Source organism: Tinamus guttatus, unplaced genomic scaffold, assembly GCF_059628265.1.
Source record: "Tinamus guttatus ecotype Peru unplaced genomic scaffold, ASM5962826v1 Tinamus_guttatus_pri_ptg000322l, whole genome shotgun sequence".
Taxonomy (NCBI): domain Eukaryota; kingdom Metazoa; phylum Chordata; class Aves; order Tinamiformes; family Tinamidae; genus Tinamus; species Tinamus guttatus.
Genome location: NW_028288856.1, coordinates 259,537 through 278,036, shown reverse-complemented (window position 1 = coordinate 278,036; position 18,500 = coordinate 259,537). Strand labels below are relative to the sequence as shown.

At 44.9% G+C, this 18,500-nt stretch overlaps 1 protein-coding gene and 1 pseudogene across 1 annotated transcript; one reads left to right on the top strand and one right to left on the bottom strand.

Moving 5' to 3' along the window:
* Positions 1–9,291: 9,291 nt before the first annotated feature.
* LOC148593933 (uncharacterized) lies at positions 9,292–13,799 on the bottom strand. Its single transcript, XM_088529020.1, has 3 exons — positions 13,775–13,799; positions 9,659–10,272; positions 9,292–9,300 (listed from the first exon to the last, which is right to left on the bottom strand). Exons 1-3 carry the CDS (start codon positions 13,797–13,799, stop codon positions 9,292–9,294), a joined length of 648 nt encoding a protein of 215 aa, XP_088385146.1.
* Positions 13,800–17,399: 3,600 nt separating this feature from the next.
* On the top strand, positions 17,400–18,256 carry LOC148593932 (uncharacterized; annotated as a pseudogene).
* The last annotated feature ends 244 nt before the right edge of the window (positions 18,257–18,500 follow it).

Here is an 18,500-nt window from a genome sequence, read left to right as displayed (position 1 = left end):
GCAGTGAGTTCCTTTTCCCTGTTTCAGTCATACGTTTTGACAACTTTGAAATACATTTTCATTCTCAGGTACTCTGAGACTCTCTCTAACCTATTCTAATCTTTGGATGAAGTCTGATGCCTTTCTGAGGTTGTTTGCCAGACACATGAAAAAGCTGTTAACCATCCTCCAAGTCCTGCTTTGCCAGCTGGATCAGAGGATCTTATTTTCTAGGCAGATTAATGTGCTATCCTGTAACCTACTTTGAGATTTCAGCCGTTGTTCTGCCTGAAAAATGCAGTGTAGTGAATGGAAAGAAATCGATCCTTTTACAGACTGTAGGGCTGCTACTAAGTCAATATTTTTCAAAATCCCATGTATTTGATTTGAGGCAATAGAACTCCCAGTCTGCTGCTCATATTGTATAGATAAAGTAAACATAAATATGTATGATGACTTAAATTTTTAGTTGTTCGAACCAAGACACTTTGAATGATATATCTTTAAAAAGCAGATAAACATTTCGGTAAAGTTATTCCAAGCAAATCATTGATTTATTCTGAAAAATAAATTTGATATATATATTCATTTATATATGTGTGCAATAGTAGGGTTGTAGTAAATACACATATAAATACATTCAGGCACATATTACAGATTTACAGAAAGAGGGAGCTAATTACTTTTTTCTGGGAAGAAAAAAAAGAAAAAGGAAAAAAAGATTAAAATGTAATCAATGCCTGTTAAATCTCTCACTGTCATTTGTTTTAGTAATGTATTTCTTTAGTTTGCAAGTACTATTGCAACATCTGTGCAAAGATAGTCATATACAAAGTAATAAACAGTTGTCTATTAAATTGCTTTCCATATTTTACAGAATTTGGAATATTTTTACCTGAAGTCTTTTTAAGTAAGTTAAGCACCTGGCTTTAGAAGCCACTGATGAGATTTGCCAATCTCAGAACTCTGCTGTCTTTGATATCAGGGAGATTTATGTTTTCATTTACCAAGTGAGGTAATAAATATTTTGAAAAAAAAAAAAAGAGGCTTTGGAGGTTCCAAGTTGGCTACCACAAAAGAATTGACATACGTCAGACTTCAGCCCTAATGTCACTGATACTGGGCGCCATTTACAAAATGGGTGAGACTGAGGGGTATTCAAGATAGCCATAGTGATGCCTCTTACAGAAGTCCCTGAGAAAATCTGCAGTTCTGTATGGACAGGAAACTTTAAACAGCATGCAGTGAATAGAACCATAAGTTGAATAGAGGGAAACTTGAGAGAATAGCTGCTTTTTCAGAAAGCACCGCTCATTTCTGTTAGTGACCTGTGGAAAATAGCATCTAATTTAATATCATGCCCAATATATTCTGTTAAAACTTGATTTTTTTTCCTATCAGAAGAGAAAAGAAATTCAAATGATGGTGGAATAAAAGAACAATACCACTTACAAATGACTGCACTTGTTGCTTCAGTTGGAAATTGTATTATTCAAATTATACTTTATATTTTTGTTAGCAAGCATCTACCTAACAGAGTTCAGATCACTTCAGAAACTAATCCAAAAAAAATTTTTTTAACTATAATTCTTACCTTCATTCAGATAAATCAGTCAGGACTCACCCTAAGTTGTAGACTGTGAAACTAGATAGATATAGACTCTTATATAAATAATAGATAGATTTTAGATTCTTAAATCTATACAGATTCTTAAATAAATGAGAAGAAAATTTTGTTTTTGCTTACATTGTGGGTATGAAATTTAGTAAATAAGGTAGTAGACACCAATATAAAACTTTTTTTATAACCTTTTGGTTACCTAAAATAAAAAGTACCTGGCAAAAATGGCTCATCTGAACTACCATCTATACCTGTCTTACCTACTTTGTGTCATTTGTGGTTTGAGCACAACTCAGTTTTATTACACCTTCTCTGATCAAAGAAATGTCAGATGTGGTTTATTTCCTTTGCCATCTGCCTGGATGTATGTTCTCAGAGTCATGAAAGATGGAAACAGTTGTTTAAGTTGACCTCCATTAGACCTTTGGAGAATTTACTTAAAGCATCTATAATTAAAATACTTTGTAAATTTTCATGTAGTTGTAAGATCTTGACCTTGGGATCTCCTATCATTCTGGATGTTCGATCCCCTCAAAACCTACTATGTTATGAATCTACAGAACTTATCTGTTACGTGCTGTTCCTTAATTAGCAGATATATAGCTTTTGGAGTCGAAATTTGAGACCGATGACTGATACATTTTAGTAGAAATTTTTAACCGAACGCTCATCTCTGCTATGAAGATGCCACTAAGTGCTACAGGGCATTTTTTTCAATCAGCACATGCAATAGTGTCAGTCATTATTCTGTAATAGCAAATACAAATACCTAGAGTATTTTTAAGACAGTATTCCTTCTCTATTGGAAGTATGATGGAGCACTGAAAGAAAACCAAGAATGCTTTAGCATGCAGTGGGTTTCAAAGTCATTTCTGGTAAGAATAAATTCACCTTTTTCCCTCACCTCTTTAGTGTTGTATCCCATCTTCTGAAATTCCCTATGATTAGCATTGTTAGCACTACAGCAATGTTATTTAGTAAGCATATCTTTCTTATTTCTTTCGATAGCATCACAGAATCATTAAGGTTGGAAGGGACCTTTAGAGATCATGGAGTCCAACCCCCCCTGCACACGCAGGGTCACCTAGAGCATGTGGCACAGGATTGCATCCAAGCGGGTTTTGAAGATCTCCAGAGAAGGAGACTCCACAACCTCTCTGGGCAGCCTGTTCCAGTGCTCTGTCACCTTCACTGTTAAAAAATTTTTCCTTAAGTTCCTGTGGAACTTTTGGTGTTTCAGTTTCCGGCCATTTCCTCTAGTTCTATCAGTGGCCACCACTGAAAAGAGGCCAGCACCATCCTCCTCACTGCCTCCCTTGAGGTACTTATAGACACTGATCAGATCCCCTCCCAGCCTTCTCTTCTCCAGGCTGAACAGGCCCAGCTCCCTCAGCCTCTCCTCATACAGCAGATGTTCCAGGCCCTGTATCATCCTTGTAGCCCTGCGCTGGACTCTCTCCTGGAGTTCCATGTCCCTCTTTGTCAGGGATTGCAGCTGGTCTGTGAAATCCCTGGCTCCCTTAGCAGAGAATGTTAACCTTGAAAGGACAGGTCTAGATAGGTCTTAGACCTATGGTCTGCCATACAACAGAGAACCGAACCCTATTTTATACTACATATTCGCAGTCATACTGCATTACCTGGCTTCTTTACTGAGGGTAATGCTAGGGCTGATGCCCTTGTGTCTGCTGTGGCCTTGGGTCCGCTCCCTAACAAACACCAGCAGGCTTTATTATCTCATCGTTTTTTTCACCAGGGCAGCTCGGCACTGAGTCGACAATTTGGCTTGACACAATCCGCGGCACGATCTATAGTTGCTGCCTGCCCTGATTGTCAAGGACAGCAGACACCTGTTTTCTATGGAGTTAACCCGAGAGGCCTACAAGCGTTACAATTGTGGCAAACGGATGTGACCCATATCTCTGAATTTGGGCGGCTTCGGTTTGTCCATGTTTCTGTTGATACATTTTCCCACGCTGCTTGTGCTACAGCCCAAGCAGGGGAGAAATCTTTACACGTAGTTCACCATTTTCAACGTGCCTTCGCAACTCTCGGTATTCCTCAAACAGTAAAAACTGACAATGGTCCTGCCTATGTTTCCAAAAAGGTGCAGAGTTTTCTAAATCAATGGGGTGTTCACCACATGACTGGGATTCCCCATTCCCCTACAGGCCAAGCCATCGTTGAACGCTTACATGGCACTCTGAAGCCCCTCGTGCAAAAACAAAAAGGGGGAATGCAGGGGGAGTCCCCACAGGCAAGACTAGACGAAGCTGTATATGTGCTTAACTTTCTTTCCTTCCCTAACAACTCTACTCTGTCACCCATTTTTTCGCATTTTTCCTCTTTGACTACAACAGAAAAGGTAGCACACCGGGTACCGGTACAAGTTCGTGATCTGGTTACTGGCCAGTGGTCTGGGCCACATGAGCTCATAACTTGGGGAAGGGGATATGCTTGTGTCTCCACAGAGAGTGGACTGCGATGGGTTCCAGCACGGTGTGTGTGACCTGCATTGCAGTCGCTGCCCTCCTCATCCTCGGAGATTATGGAGGAGGAGATTGGCGTCCAGCCCCTCCCTGAAGAACTGGCAGCAACATCTGGGTAACCTTAGCCAATGCCATCAATCAATCAAAGCACCATATGCCTGGCTACCAGCAATCCTCGAAATCCCTTTTCTACGTGTCTGGTGGGAGTTCCAACAGAGAAGCCGATTGGTGGCGGGTATCCGCGCGAGCCGAATACAAGGGCTTCAACTGCTGCCTAATATGCTGGCAATGGATCAATGAGACCAGAGATCCAAACTGGGGGAGTGAGGGTAAAGACTACAGTTGCTCTACCTGATGGAGTATGCAAGTTGAAAGTGGATGATGGATGGGAGTGGTTAAATAAGTTGTTTGGCAACTGGGGTTTGTCTGGGTGGTTACTATCTCTAGTGAAAACAAGTTTGCTGATTTTGGTAATTATTGTAATTGTGTTATTAATGGTACCTTGTTTGATCGTTCTGCTGCAAAGGGCCCTGCAGTAAACCATTACTGCCATTTTTGTAGCACAAATACAAAAAGGGGGAATTGTCAGGGATTGCAGCTGGTCTGTGAAATCCCTGGTTCCCTTAGCAGAGAACGTTAACCTTGAAAAGATTAGAGTGTATCTATGAGATAGGGAGTTCACACGGAGACAGCAGAAAGTTATTAACAAGTTTAAGGAGGTTTGGCTACAGAGCAGAAACTGGCCAAGCTAAGAATCATCCAATCATAACTCTGTCACTAGCTACTGTTCTTTGTAGTCCTCACCAATAAGCAGCAGCCACAACGAGGAGAGCTCGGTATAAATAATGTACCTAAAAAACAATAAAGCATAGTTTGCGTTGCATCTACCCCAGTTGTTTGTGTTTTTGGCTGCCACGACTGCGACACCTCTTGTACTGGGGAGCCCAGAACTGGACACAGTACTCCAGATGTGGCCTCACCAGGGCTGAGTAGAGGGGGAGGATCACCTCCCTCGACGTGCTGGAGATGTTCTTCTTAACGCACCGCAGAATTCCAGTGGCCTTCTTGGCTGCAAGGGCCCACTGCTGCCTCATGGTCAACTTGTCATCCACCAGGACACCCAGGTCCTTCTCTGCAGAGCTACTCTCCAGAAGGTCAGTCCCCAGCCTGTACTGGTGTCTGGGGTTATTCCTCCCCAGGTGCAGGACCTTGCACTTGGCCTTGTTGAATTGCATGAGGTTTCTCACCGCCCAGTTGTCCAGTCTGTCCAGGTCCCTCTGGATGGTAGCGCAGCCCTCTGGGGTATCAGCTACTCCTCCCAGTTTCGCATCACCAGCAAACTTGCTGAGGGAGCACTCTGTGCCTTCATCCAGGTCATTGATGAATAAATTGAACAGGACTGGACCGAGCACTGACCCCTTGTATAGGAGGTGGAAATTTGTATGATCTGTAACTTCATAAAACTATTGTGCAAAACTTTGAGAAAGATGATGTTTGCCCACCTGGGCTGAGCAATAAGGAGCACAGAGGCAGCTGCTCAGCCAGGTTCACAACCAATCCCCTCCAATACCAGTTGAAGGCAGCCGCTCGACTGGGCTTGTAGCCAACTTAATCGCAGATGTCCTCTAAACTGGTTTTAAGGTCAAACACCCAGGAAGGAGGAAGAAGATGAGGAAGGCAGGACCCTCAGACTGAGGGCTGGGACCCCCTACTGGTTTGTGCACATGCACACCCAGGAGGGAAGGTTATGTGACTGAAGGTAGAGTTTGTCCACCCCCCGGCCAGCCTCCTGGCATGTACTGGCCCTACGTGGCAGGATGCAGCGAGCAAAAAAACCTCCTAACACTGAGTCCTATGTTGTCTCCGCGGGGATGCCCACCAAGTTAGGAGCCTGTCAGTAACCCTCTAATCTGCCAGCTCGAGAGGATGTTCGGTCTCAGGGTTCTGCTGGCAAGTATTACCTCGTGTGTAACTATCCATACTTTGCTTCTTTAATGTGTTTTCACCTTAATAAAGGCTCGACATAGCCACCTCATTTTGTGTGATTATTGCCGAATCCAGAGCCCATCTGCAACACCCCTGGGGGACACTGCTAACTATAGGCCTCCAACTAGACTGCGCTGCTGATCACCACCCTCTGAGCTCTGCCAGCCAGCCAGTCCTCAATCCACCTCACTGTCCACTCATCTATCCCACACTTCTGGAGCTTGCCCAGGAGGATGTTGTGAGGGCCTTGGTGAAATCCAGATATATGACATCCATTGTTGTCCCCTCATCTACCCAACCAGTCATTCCATCATAGAAGGCTATCAGGTTAGTCAAGCATGATTTCCCCTTGGTGAATCCATGCTGACTACTCTCGAGCACCTTCTTATCCTCCACAGGTTTGGAGACAACAGCCAGGATGAGCTGTTCCATGACTTTTCCAGGGATGGAGGTGAGGCCGACTGGCCTGTAATTACCTGGGTCCTCCTTCTTGCCTTTTTTGAAGACTGGTGTGACTTTGGCTTTCTTCCACTCCTCATCCACCTCTCCCTTTCTCCAGGACCTTTCAAAGATGATGGAGAGTGGCTTAGCAATAACATCTGCCAACTCCTGCAGCACTCTGGGGTCCATGGATTTGTGGGTATCAAGTTTCCCTAAGAGCTCTCTGACCCAATCTTCCTCTACCTCTTCTTTTGTCTCTAGGGTCTGGGATTCCAGAGGGCTGCCCATGGTAAACACTGAAGCCAAGAAGGCATTCAGTAACTCTGCTTTTTCTGTGTCTTTTGTAACCAGGGCACCCACCCCTTTCACCAGCAGACCCACCTTTTCCCTAATCTTCCTTTTGCCGCTGATATATTTGAAGAAGCTCTTGTTATCTTTAACATCTCTTGCCAGATTTAATTCCAAATGCACCTTAGTCTTCCTTGTTGCATCCCTGCATTCCCTGACAACATTCCTATATTCCTCCCAAGGGGCCTCTCTTTTTTTCCACATTCTGTATACTGCCTTCTTCTGTTTGAGTTTTGCCAGGAGCTCCTTGCTCATCCACGCAGGCCTCCTGCCCCCCTGCCTGACTTCTTACTCATAGGGATCCACCCATCTTGAGCTTGGAGGAAGTGATGCTTCAATTCAGACACTGCCATTACTGATAGAGAGAATTAATCTTGTTTTATTTTCTCCCTCAGAATGACTGTATTCTATAAACCTGATCTTATACTTCTGAAGCCATGGGCAAGCCTGCTATCAACACGAATAAAACAGTTCTAGACCTAAAAATACCACTTCCCTTCCAGATTTGTATACAACAGCATAGAAATATGTTCCTTATTCCTCAAAGAAATAACATTAGAATTTGCAACTGGCATGGATAGTGTAATTAAACTTAACATAGAAGTCAAATACTCAATGTACAAGATCAGTTCACAGAAGTTTTTTTTTTCTGGTAGTGAAAGGCTTGGTATTAAGTACTTTCATATCTATAAAAGAATCTATCGTCTCTCTCTACTTCTGTTTTCTGTCCAAAATCCAGCTATGTATCATGCTACACAATACTGATTCACTCAGTACATATTTTTTATCCTTTTTCCCTTCTCTGTCTGACCATATGGTGGTTTTAAATCAGGTGGGTTAAATAATCCTGAAAGGAAAAACAACTCTTCTTAGCAATTCCTCTGAATATAGAACTAATATTTTTCAGAGTATTCTGCTTCAGTTTTGGTGGAGTAACGAGATGACCTTTTCCATTAGTTTTATGACATATGTCTATTATGGTCTATTATGTCATCTCTTATTTCTTTTCCTTCCTAAACTAAACACCCTTACTCTTTTAAATAACTGTTTCAATGAGCATTTTCTGTTGTAATCATTTCCATTGCCCTTTCCTAGAGTCTTTCATTTCTCTCCTATTATATGATATTTTCTCATCTGAGATAGGTTGGCCAGAACAGAACATTGTGTTCAAAAGAAGAGAATTTCTGTGATTTGTTTTTTAAAATAACATTAGACCACTCTCAATTTTACTTCTTGTACCTTTCCTAAAATAACTTAGCATTTTGGTTCCTGCTTTTTTTTTTCCCTCATTGCTGTATATGCTGAAGATTCATCCTTTTTTCATCCAGTTCATCCAATTCATCCTTTTTTTCTTTCTTCTTGGATAGATGCTATCCATTATAGTTTTTCTATCTTGATAATTCTTGTTGCTTTTCCTTTTTTATGTATCCATTTGACTACATTCTTTGTGAGACAGAGAAAATACTTTCTGCAATGTTGAAGAAGGGACTATAGAGCAGATTTTTATACATTGGCATAAAGAGATTTTCTGTTTTATTTTCACAGCCTTTCCTAATAGCTCTTAACATGAACACTTGCCTTTTTCTATTGGCATTGAACTGACTTTTTATAGAACTATTCACAATGAGAAGCCTTCTTTCCTGAGCCAGTTTACAACCTATTGCTGTACATGTATAATTAGGACTTCTTTTCTGCGTGTGCATTACTTTGCATTTATAGACACTGAGTTTCATCTGCTGTTTTTATCACCCAGTCTCTCAGTTTTGTGAGATTATTCTGCAACTCTTTGCAGATAAACGCAAATATTATAGGCTTGAGAAAAGGAATGAAAAGCTATTCTGGTGAGAATCTGTGTCCTGACACAGTAAAAGTACAAGTGCACATCTTGGATGAGCATGGACATGCTCAGAACATGGTCCTGGCTGTTCAATTGCTCACTGTTATAGTCAACCAGACTCAAATGGTCCCACTTAAGGTCTGAAAAGCTCCTGCTGATTTTACTGGGGCCAAGATTTTCCCAAAGCATTTCTGATCCAAGGAGAACGTCACTGAAATAGGAATTCATGTGAGTTTGAAATCAGCTTTGTACAGTTGCCTCCGAGAAAAAGGGCTGTCAAAAGAAAATGGAGCAGCCTTCAACTCTCTGTATCTAAAGCCCTAAAGGTATTTCTTAATCCTCAAAGAAAGACCTATAGGAATTATTGTGAATTGCAGGTTTCTCTTGTTGTTGCTCATTATCTCTCTCTCATTTTTTTTTAACTGCCTGAAATTTTTGTCACATTTTAGACAGCTCTAATTAGCATATTTTTACAAACTGGTGAAACGGGCAACATTTTCAATTTCCCTCTGAAAATGTTGTGAGGCAAAACACAGAAGAAACACCTACATGTAGAGGGTTCTGCTGTTGGCCTTGTTCCAAGCATCATTTCAAACTAGCTGAAAGAAATATAAGAGAATCATAGAATCATAGAATCATAGAATGCTTAGGGTTGGAAGGGACCTCTAGAGATCATCTAGTCCAACCCCCCTGCATACGCAGGGACACCTAAAGCACGTGGCACAGGACTGCATCCAAGCGGGTTTTGAAGATCTCCAGAGAAGGAGACTCCACAACCTCTCTGGGCAGCCTGTTCCAGTGCTCTGTCACCCTCACTGTTAAGAAATTTTTCCTTAAGTTGCTATGGAATTTTTGATGTTTCAGTTTCCGGCCATTTCCTCTAGTCCTATCAGTGGCCACCACTGAAAAGATACCATGACCGTCCTCTGCACTCCCTCCCTTGAGGTATTTATATACACTGATTAGATCCCCTCTCAGCCTTCTCTTCTCCAGGCTGAACAGGCCCAGCTCCCTCAGCCTCTCCTCATAGGGCAGATGTTCCAGGCCCCTGATCATCCTTGTGGCCCTGCGCTGGACTCTCTCCAGCAGCTCCACATCCCTCTTGTACTGTGGAGCCCAGAACTGGACACAGTACTCCAGATGCGGCCTCACCAGGGCTGAGTAGAGGGGCAGGATCACCTCCCTCGACCTGCTGGAGACGCTCTTCTTAATGCAGCCCAGGATCCCATTGGCCTTTTTGGCCACGAGGGCACACTGCTGCCTCATGGTCAACTTGTCGTCCACCATGACACCCAGGTCTTTCTCCGCAGAGCTGCTCTCCACAAGCTCAGTCCCCAGCCTGTACTGGTGTCTGGGGTTATTCCTCCCCAGGTGCAGGACCTTGCACTTGGCCTTGCTGAAATGCATGAGGTTTTTCACCGCCCAGTTGTCCAGTCTGTCCAGGTCCCTCTGGATGGAAGCACAGCCCTCTGGGGTATCGGCTACTCCTCCCAGTTTGGTATCATCAGCAAACTTGCTGAGGGAGCACTCTGTGCCTTCATCCAGGTCATTGATGAATAAATTGAACAGGACTGGACCAAGGACTGACCCCTGGGGGACCCCACTAGCCACAGGCCTCCAACTAGACTCTGCACCGCTGATCACCACTCTCTGGGCCCTGCCATCCAGCCAGTTCCTAATCCATCTCACTGTCCACTCATCTATCCCACACTTCCGGAGCTTGCCCAGGAGGATGTTGTGAGGGACGGTGTCAAAAGCCTTGGTGAAGTCGAGATAGACGACATCCACCGCTCTCCCCTCGTCTATCCAGCCGGTCATTTCATCATAGAAGGCTATCAGGTTAGTCAAGCATGATTTCCCCCTGGTGAATCCATGCTGACTACTCTTGAGTACCTTCTTGTCCTCCATGTGCCTGGAGACAACAGCCAGTATGAGCCGTTCCATCACTTTTCCGGGGACGGAGGTGAGGCTGACTGGCCTGTAGTTGCCTGGGTCCTCCTTCTTGCCTTTTTTGAAGACTGGCGTGACATTGGCCTTCTTCCAGTCTTCCGGCACCTCCCCCGTTCTCCAGGATCTTTCAAAGATGAAGACGAGTTGCACTCTGCACTCACATATGGAACTAAAACTCTAATGACAACACAGGAAATTGGCAGCTAGTTCTGAAGGTGTCACACAAGAAAGTAAAGCATTACAAGAAATCTAGTTCATTGAACCTAACTGACATGAACAACAACAAACCAAAATTAGTAAAAAGAGGTGCCTAGGGCAATCTATTGTTGTTTATTTATTTTATGTTTCCTAAAGCTGCTTATTCCTTTTTTATTTTTTATGGATTTTGTGATATAGCAATCTTGCTGTGGTTAAACACTATATTCTGAGGGGGCAATCGATAACCTATATAAAGACAGGGGTCAGCGTACTCAACTGGGAATGGGACACACACTGATTCCAATCTATTCCTTGAGAAGATTTGAATTCCCATTTCTTTGGTGCATATGCAAATTGGTAGGTTATTAGGCAAACACTACTTTTGTGTGTGTGCATGTATATGTGCGTATGTATCATAGAATCATAGAATCATAGAATGCTTAGGGTTGGAAGGGACCTCTAGAGATCATCTAGTCCAACCCCCCTGCATACGCAGGGACACCTAAAGCACGTGGCGCAGGACTGCATCCAAGCGGGTTTTGAAGATCTCCAGAGAAGGAGACTCCACAACCTCTCTGGGCAGCCTGTATTCTGAAAATAGTGAAAATCAAGTAATAGAGATTATTATCCCCTTGCAGAGAAGATTTAGGTCTGTCCTACAGGTATTTCATAAGATCACCTAACATGCGCTCTTGCCTACATACTAACTACTGTGAATTACATTCTTGGTCACTCAGCTGTCTCTTATGTTATACAACAGGGCATACGACTTGAGGGTGGTGAGGTAGTTTCCACTTGGAGAGACGTACAAAGTCTTGTGCAAAGTCTTGTGGAACTGAAGCTTTTCCTCAGATCTTCCCTTTCTGTCAAAGAAGTTACACTCTCAATCTAATTCTGTTCTGTCTTTCTCTCTGCAACCTCTTTCAGGCCTTTTTCTCTCAGGCTTAATCATAGAATCATAGAATCATAATGATTGGAAAAGACTTTCAAGTTCATTGAGTCCAACCGGAAGCCCTTCAACACCATGCCTGCTAAACCATGTCCCTAAGTGCCTCATCTACACATTTCCTGAACACTGCCAGGGACGGTGACTCCACCACTGCCCTGGGCAGCCTGTTCCAATGCTTGACTACTCTGTCTGTAAAAGGTTCTGTTAATATGATCAGCTGAGGGTAGGTCTGTGACTGATTGGTGGTTCACTCCAATTCCATATGTGCATCATCCTATTCAGTAACTCAAATCTACATAATACTGTTAAATTGCATAAGGAATAATGAGTTACAAGTGGACTTTTAGCTTTTCAAATTCTAGTTTCTGTGATGGCTCATGGGGTGGACTCTCAGCTACTGACTAGCGAACAATATTTGTATAAGTTTTTTCTAGAGACTGAACTTGGGACCTTTAGTGACAAGAATAGTCTGCCATTTAGACAAAGATACACATTTTTTTAGTCAGACTCAGTAAGAGAATCATATATCTGTATATTTGGTCATCCTTTTTAGGATGACATCTGCTGCATTGCTATATTACTCTGGCCTGACTGGGAGAGCAGGTTTCTTTCTACCAGAGATTTTCTCTTTGCTGGGAACTCCAGCTAAGTTTGATTATCTGCAGTTAAGAACCTGTTGACCTTCCCGTCCACATTTTGTGTACTATATCTGCATTCCTTCTGTCTTGTTGGCCTCATTTAATTCTGCCATACATTTTGGCCATGATTCAAGCTTCTATTATGGTCTTTTCTTAGGATATGAAACTATGGGTTACTCCTGGTAGTTGGAATATAACCCCTCAAACTCCACTATTTGACAGTTTCCATGCTTAAGAAGCATCATTAGTTTTGCACAGCTGTAACACAGTTATAGAAGTTTAAAATCTAGCAATTGGAAGGGATCTTATTGTTGTTTAGCTTGTGGCACATGCTCTCTCTCTCTCTCCTCCTGTGGTGCATGCTCTCTCTTCCTCTGTGGTGAGCACTCTGTCTCTCTCTGGCCTGCCCCCTCTCTCTGCTGTGGGATGATCTCTGTGGCACTTGCATGCTCTCTCTGTGGTGCACACTCTCTCTCTCTCACTCTCTCTGTGGCACCCTCACGCTCTCTGTGGCACACTCTCCCTCTCTGTGGTGTGCACTCTCTCTCACCCTTCTCTCTATCTCCTTCTCTCTCTCTGTAGCAGTATCTCTCTCCCTCACTGTGTGGTGCTTTCTGTCTCTATTACACTCTCTCTCTCTCTGGAGCTCTCTCCCTCTGTGAGGCACACTCTCTCTCTCCCACTGTGGTGCTCCTGCTCTTTCTCCCCCTCTGTGGTGGGCGTTCTCTGTCTCTCTGGCCCACCCTCTCCCTGTCTCTCTGTGGCACCCTCTCTGCACTCTCTGTGGCACACTTTCTTGTTCTTTCTCTGTGGCACTCTCTCTCCCTCTATATGGCATGCTTTCTCTCTCTGTGATGCTCTCTCTCTCCCTATCCCTTTGTGGCATGCACTCTGTGTGGCATTGGCTCACTGTCTCTGGGATGCTTGCGTGGTCTCTCTGTCTCTCTCTGTGTCACTCTGTCTCTTTATGTCACGCTCTCTCACTCGCTGTCCGTGTGCCTGTCTCTGTCTCTCCGTATGGCTCTTTCTCTCCCCCTTTCTGTGTGTGTGTGTGTCTCTATTTCTCTCTCCATGTTTTGTGCTCTCTGTGTAGCACTCTCACTCCCTGCGTGGCTCTCTCTGTGGTGCTCTCACTCTCTCTTTGTTGCTGTCTCTCAATCTCTAAGATGCTCCCTCTCTCTCCCCGCCTCTCTGATGCACTCTCTCGTGCTCTCTGTGGCCTGCTCTCTCTCTCTCTTTGGTGTTCTGTCTGTGTGGCACTTATTCGCTCTGTCTGATGCTCTCTCACTCTCTTGCACTCTGTTGCTCATAGTCACTGTCTTTGTTGCTTGGGCTCACTGTCAATGTTGCGCTCACTGTCCATTTTGCACTCTCTCTCTCTCTCTCTGTCTGTCTCACTTTCTCTGTGTGTCTCACTTTCTGTTTCACTGTTTGTTACTCTCACATGTGCTCTCTGCATGTTGTTCTCACTTTTTCTGTGTCAATCTTACTCACTCAGGCTCTCTGTTGTTTGTGCTCATTGTCTATGTATAGCTCTCACCTGCTCTCACTTCTCGCTCTCTGTGTGTCTGTGTCGCTTGCTCTCTGTGTACCACCATGTGTCACAGTCTCTCTTGCTGTGTGTCCCTTTTACTCTCGCTTGCTCTGTGTGTTGCCTATGCATGCTGTTTTGTGGACTCACCCTCTCTGTGTCGCTTTCACTCTGTGGTGTTCACACTCTGTGTATTGGTCTCACTCAATCAGGTTCTCTATGTGTTGCTCTGTGTTGCTTGCACTCTCTCATATGCTGTGTGTCACTCTCACTCTCTTTGTGACTATGTGTCACTCCTGCTCACTGTGTATGCTGCTGTGTGTCTCTGTTTGTGTCTGTCTCCTCCTCTGTGTGTCTATTACTCTATCTGTCCCCCACATTGTTTCTTGCTCTTTATCTTGCTCTCTCTCATACTCTCTGTCTGTCTGTCTCACTCCCGCTATCCGCATGTCATAGAATCATAGAATCAAAATGGTTGGAAAAGACCTTCAAGATCATCGAGTCCAGCCGTAAGCCCTTCAACACCATGCCTGTTAAACCATGTCCAAAAGTGCCTCATCTACATGTTTCTTGAACATGGCCAGGGACGGTGACTCCATCACCTCCCTGGGCAGCCTGTTCCAATGCTTGACTACTCTTTCTGTGTATAATTTTTTTTTCGAATATTTAACCTGAACCTCCCCTGGCACAACTTGAGGCCATTTCCTCTTGTCTTATCGGTAGTTATTTTGGAGAAGAGATCGACCCCCACCTCACTACAACCTCCTTTCAGGTAGTTTTAGAGAGTGATAAGGTCTCCCCTGAGCCTCCTCTTCTCCACACTAAATAACCCCAGCTCCCTCAGCTGCTCCTCATAAGGTCTGTGTTCCAGCCCCTTTCCCAGCTTTGTTGCCCTTCTTTGAACACACTCCAGCACCTCCATGTCTTTCTTGTAGTGAGGGGCCCAAAACTGAACACAGTATTCAAGGTGCAGCCTCACCAGTGCCACATGGGGGACATACCTCTGCAGAGGGATGATCACTTCCCTGGTCCTGCTGGCTACACTGTTCCTGATACCAGCTAGGAGGCTGTTTTCCATCTTGGCCACTTGGGTGCACTGCTGGCTTGTGTCCAGCCAGCTATCGACCAGCACCCCCAGATCCTTTTCTGCCATGCAGCTCTCCAGCCACTCTGCCCCAAGCCTGTAGTGCTGCATGGGGTTTTTGTGACCAAAGTGTAGGGCCCGGCACTTGGCCTTGTTGAACCTCATACAGTTGGTCTCCAGCCTGTCCAAATCCCTCTGCAGAGCCTTCCTTCCCTCAAGGAGATCAGCTCTTCCTCCCTGCTTGGTGTCATTTGCAAACTTGCTGAGGGTGCACTCAATCCCCTCATCCAGATCATCGATAAAGATATTGAAGAGGATCGGCCCCAACACTGACCCCTGGGGAACACCGCTTGTGACCGGTCGCCAGCTGGATTTAACTCCATTCACCACCACTCCCTGGGCCCGACGATCCAGCCAGTTCTCCATCCAGCGAAGAGTGCACCTGTCTAAGCCTTGAGCTGCCAGCTTCTCCAGGAGAAGGCAGTGGGAGACTGTGTCAAAGGCCTTCCTGAAGTCTAAGTAGACCATGTCCACAGCCTTCCCCTCATTTACTGAGTGGGTCATCTGGTCATAGAAGGAGACCAGGTTGGTCAGGCAGGACCTGCCTTTCATGAACCCATGTTGGCTGGGCCTGATCCCCTGGTTGTTCCATGCCTTCTGTGTGATCGCCCTCAAGATGATCTGCTCCATAACTTTCCCTGATACCAAGGCCAGGCTGACAGGCCTGTAGTTCCCTGGATCCTCCAGCCAGCCCTTCTTGTAGATGGGTCAAGTCTCCATCGTCTGGGACCTCCCGAGAGATGATGGAGAGTGGCTTGGTGAGCGCTTCCGTCAGCTCCCTCAGAAGCCTCGGGTGGATCCCATCTTGCCCCATAGACTTGTGGGTGTCCAAGTGGAGTAGCAGGTCATTGACCATTTCCTCCTGAATTAATAAGAATTACCTTCTGCTCTCCATAGGTGTCTTCCAGCTCAGAATTAGAATTCCAAAGTTTTTCATATAGTCCAGAAGCCAATAACATGTAATGGCCAAAAATGGGTCTTAGTTGCAACCAAGGGACTCTGTTAATTCTAGTAGCTTTACTTTTACTGTGCATGGATGGAAACTGGCAACAGGACAGCTCAGTTTCATAAACTCTAAATGACAGTAGAATTTAGACCACTATATACAATGTCATGTATTCGCAACATAAAACAATGATTATATTACCATACAGTACAGCAAATGTTTTTTTAGGTAATAAAAAAACATTATCCGCTCCAAAGATGCAATTACACTGCACACTATGAATGCATCATAAGAATAATACACAAAACTCATCTTAGTCTGAATTAGTATATTGACGTGATAGTAGATCTGAAGATTGAAGAGTATAGGAGACTTGGGCATTCTGTGCATTAAAGAAATTCTTAACAGCATAAGTATATTGACATAAAATTGTAAGCAAAAATGCTGGAGACAGATCCTCTGCTGATGTGAAACTGTTGATTTCAGTGGAACCAGAGTAACTTAAGCTAACTGTTCTTTACCCAACCCTTTAACAGAGACAAAGTAAACTGTCACGAAATGGGTTTATGTTTTATTCGCCTAACTGAATGGAGCTACACCAACATAAATTCTGCATTTTTACCAGTGCAACATATCTACTTTGCATTAATCACTCCTCAGTGCTCATTCTGTAAATGCACAGGGCACTACCAACAGGTCTGACCCTCCCTCTGAGCTGCTCGCGCATGACCTCTGAAGGCGATGGGGATGGTGTTGGAGTAAATGAGATTAGTGTTTGAAATCAAATCACTGTCTTACCTGGACAGATAGACCCTGCCTGATCTTTTCTATTGCTTGGGTGAAGGTAACAGATATGGGCACCAATTCTGTCATTACTATTTTCTTTCCCTTTCTAAAAGTTAACTTGAAAGTGTGAGAGGTTGGAAGGAAGATTACAGGGGAAGATTTAACTTAACACAACACTGAGAAGAACATTTGTAAATCTTCTAATTCCACTTAGGTTATTTAATGCTCCATGGACCAGGAGCACGGTGAACAGAGTGGGCAAACAGAGTGTGGTGCGTCAGCCAGGGTGTGGCGCCACAGTTAGCGCGGCAGTTGGCGCAGGCAGGAGGTGCAGGCAGGGTTCAAGGAGTCTCCTCCGGGTTCAGGAAGAGAGCTCTCCCCACGGTCTTTTCCCTCAGTGAGGAATCAGCCAAAGCCATGGTCTCTAATTGGTACCTGCACCAGGAAGACTGTGGCGACACAGACTGAACTGCCACATATACATGCAGCAGTTCAGGTCTCCAGCTGTGGGGAGTGTCTGAGGCTCTCCATGTTACTGGGGAGTAGCAGAGACAACATGTGCTTTAGGTGTGAGCAGGTGGGTGAACTGCTTAGCCTGGTGGTGGAACTGAAGGAGGAGGTAGAAAGGCTGAGGAGCATCAGGGAGTGTGAGAGAGACTGGTGGAGCCACACTCTGCAATCATCCCAGGAAGTGTACCTGGAGAATACCCCAAACTCACCTGAGGATCCCCTACCCTCTTGCTGTAGGGGGGAAGAGGGCAGAATTAAGAGATGAGCAAGAAGGGAAACAGGTCCCTGTTCGGGATGGCAGGAGAATCCCCTCCCAGCCCACCTCACCTCCCCAGGCGACCATATGCAATAGGTATGAGGTCCTGGAAATCGAGGGCCAGACAAATGAGGTCACAGACCAAGGTCCATCTAGGGGGTTATCTAGGGTGAGGCAGTCAAGCCCACACCTTAAGGCTGCCTCTACTAAGAAGAAAAGAAGGGTAATGGTTGTGGGTGACTCCCTTCTGAGGGGAACAGAGGGCCCAATATGAAGACCAGGCCCTTCCCACAGGGAGGTATGTTGTGTCCCTGGGGCCCGGGTAAGGGACATCTCTAGAAGGTTCCCAGGTCTTGTGCGGCCCTCTGACTACTACCCACTATTACTATTCCAGGTTGAAAGTGATAGGTGGTGTTCTCCTCTATCCCCTCAGTGTCAGGGAAGGACGCTGAGAGGAACAGGAAAAACCACCTGCTCAACAGATGGCTGAGGCTGGTGTCATAAGTTGAATTTTGGGATTTTTCAGCCATGGGGCAGTCTACACAGCACCAGGCCGCCTGGTGACAGACAGAGTTCACCTATCTTGCAGGGGAAAAAGAATCCTTGCCCAGGAGTTGGTGGGGCTCATTGAGAGGGCTTTAACCTAGGTATGAAGGGGTAGGAGGATAAAACTGGGATCACTAGGGATGAGCATAGGGACAGCATGTCAGGGTTGAGTGAAAGCTCAGTAGCCCATCTGAAGTGCATCTACACCAATGCACACAGCATAGGCAACAAACAGGAGGAGCTAGAGACCACAGTGCATCAGGAAAACTATGACATAGTCACCATCGCTGAAACATGGTGAGACCACTGTCATGATTGGAGTGCTGTAATGGATGGTGCAGGCTC

Excerpts from the sequence above, each read along its gene's own strand:
- LOC148593933 (XM_088529020.1), bottom strand. The coding sequence starts at position 13,799 with ATGGACAGTGAGCGCAACATTGACA. Across the intron at positions 10,273-13,774 it reads CAGTGAGCGCAACATTGACA|TCCTGTTCAATTTATTCATC; the intron begins GTGAGCCCAAGC and ends TCCTTGGTCCAG.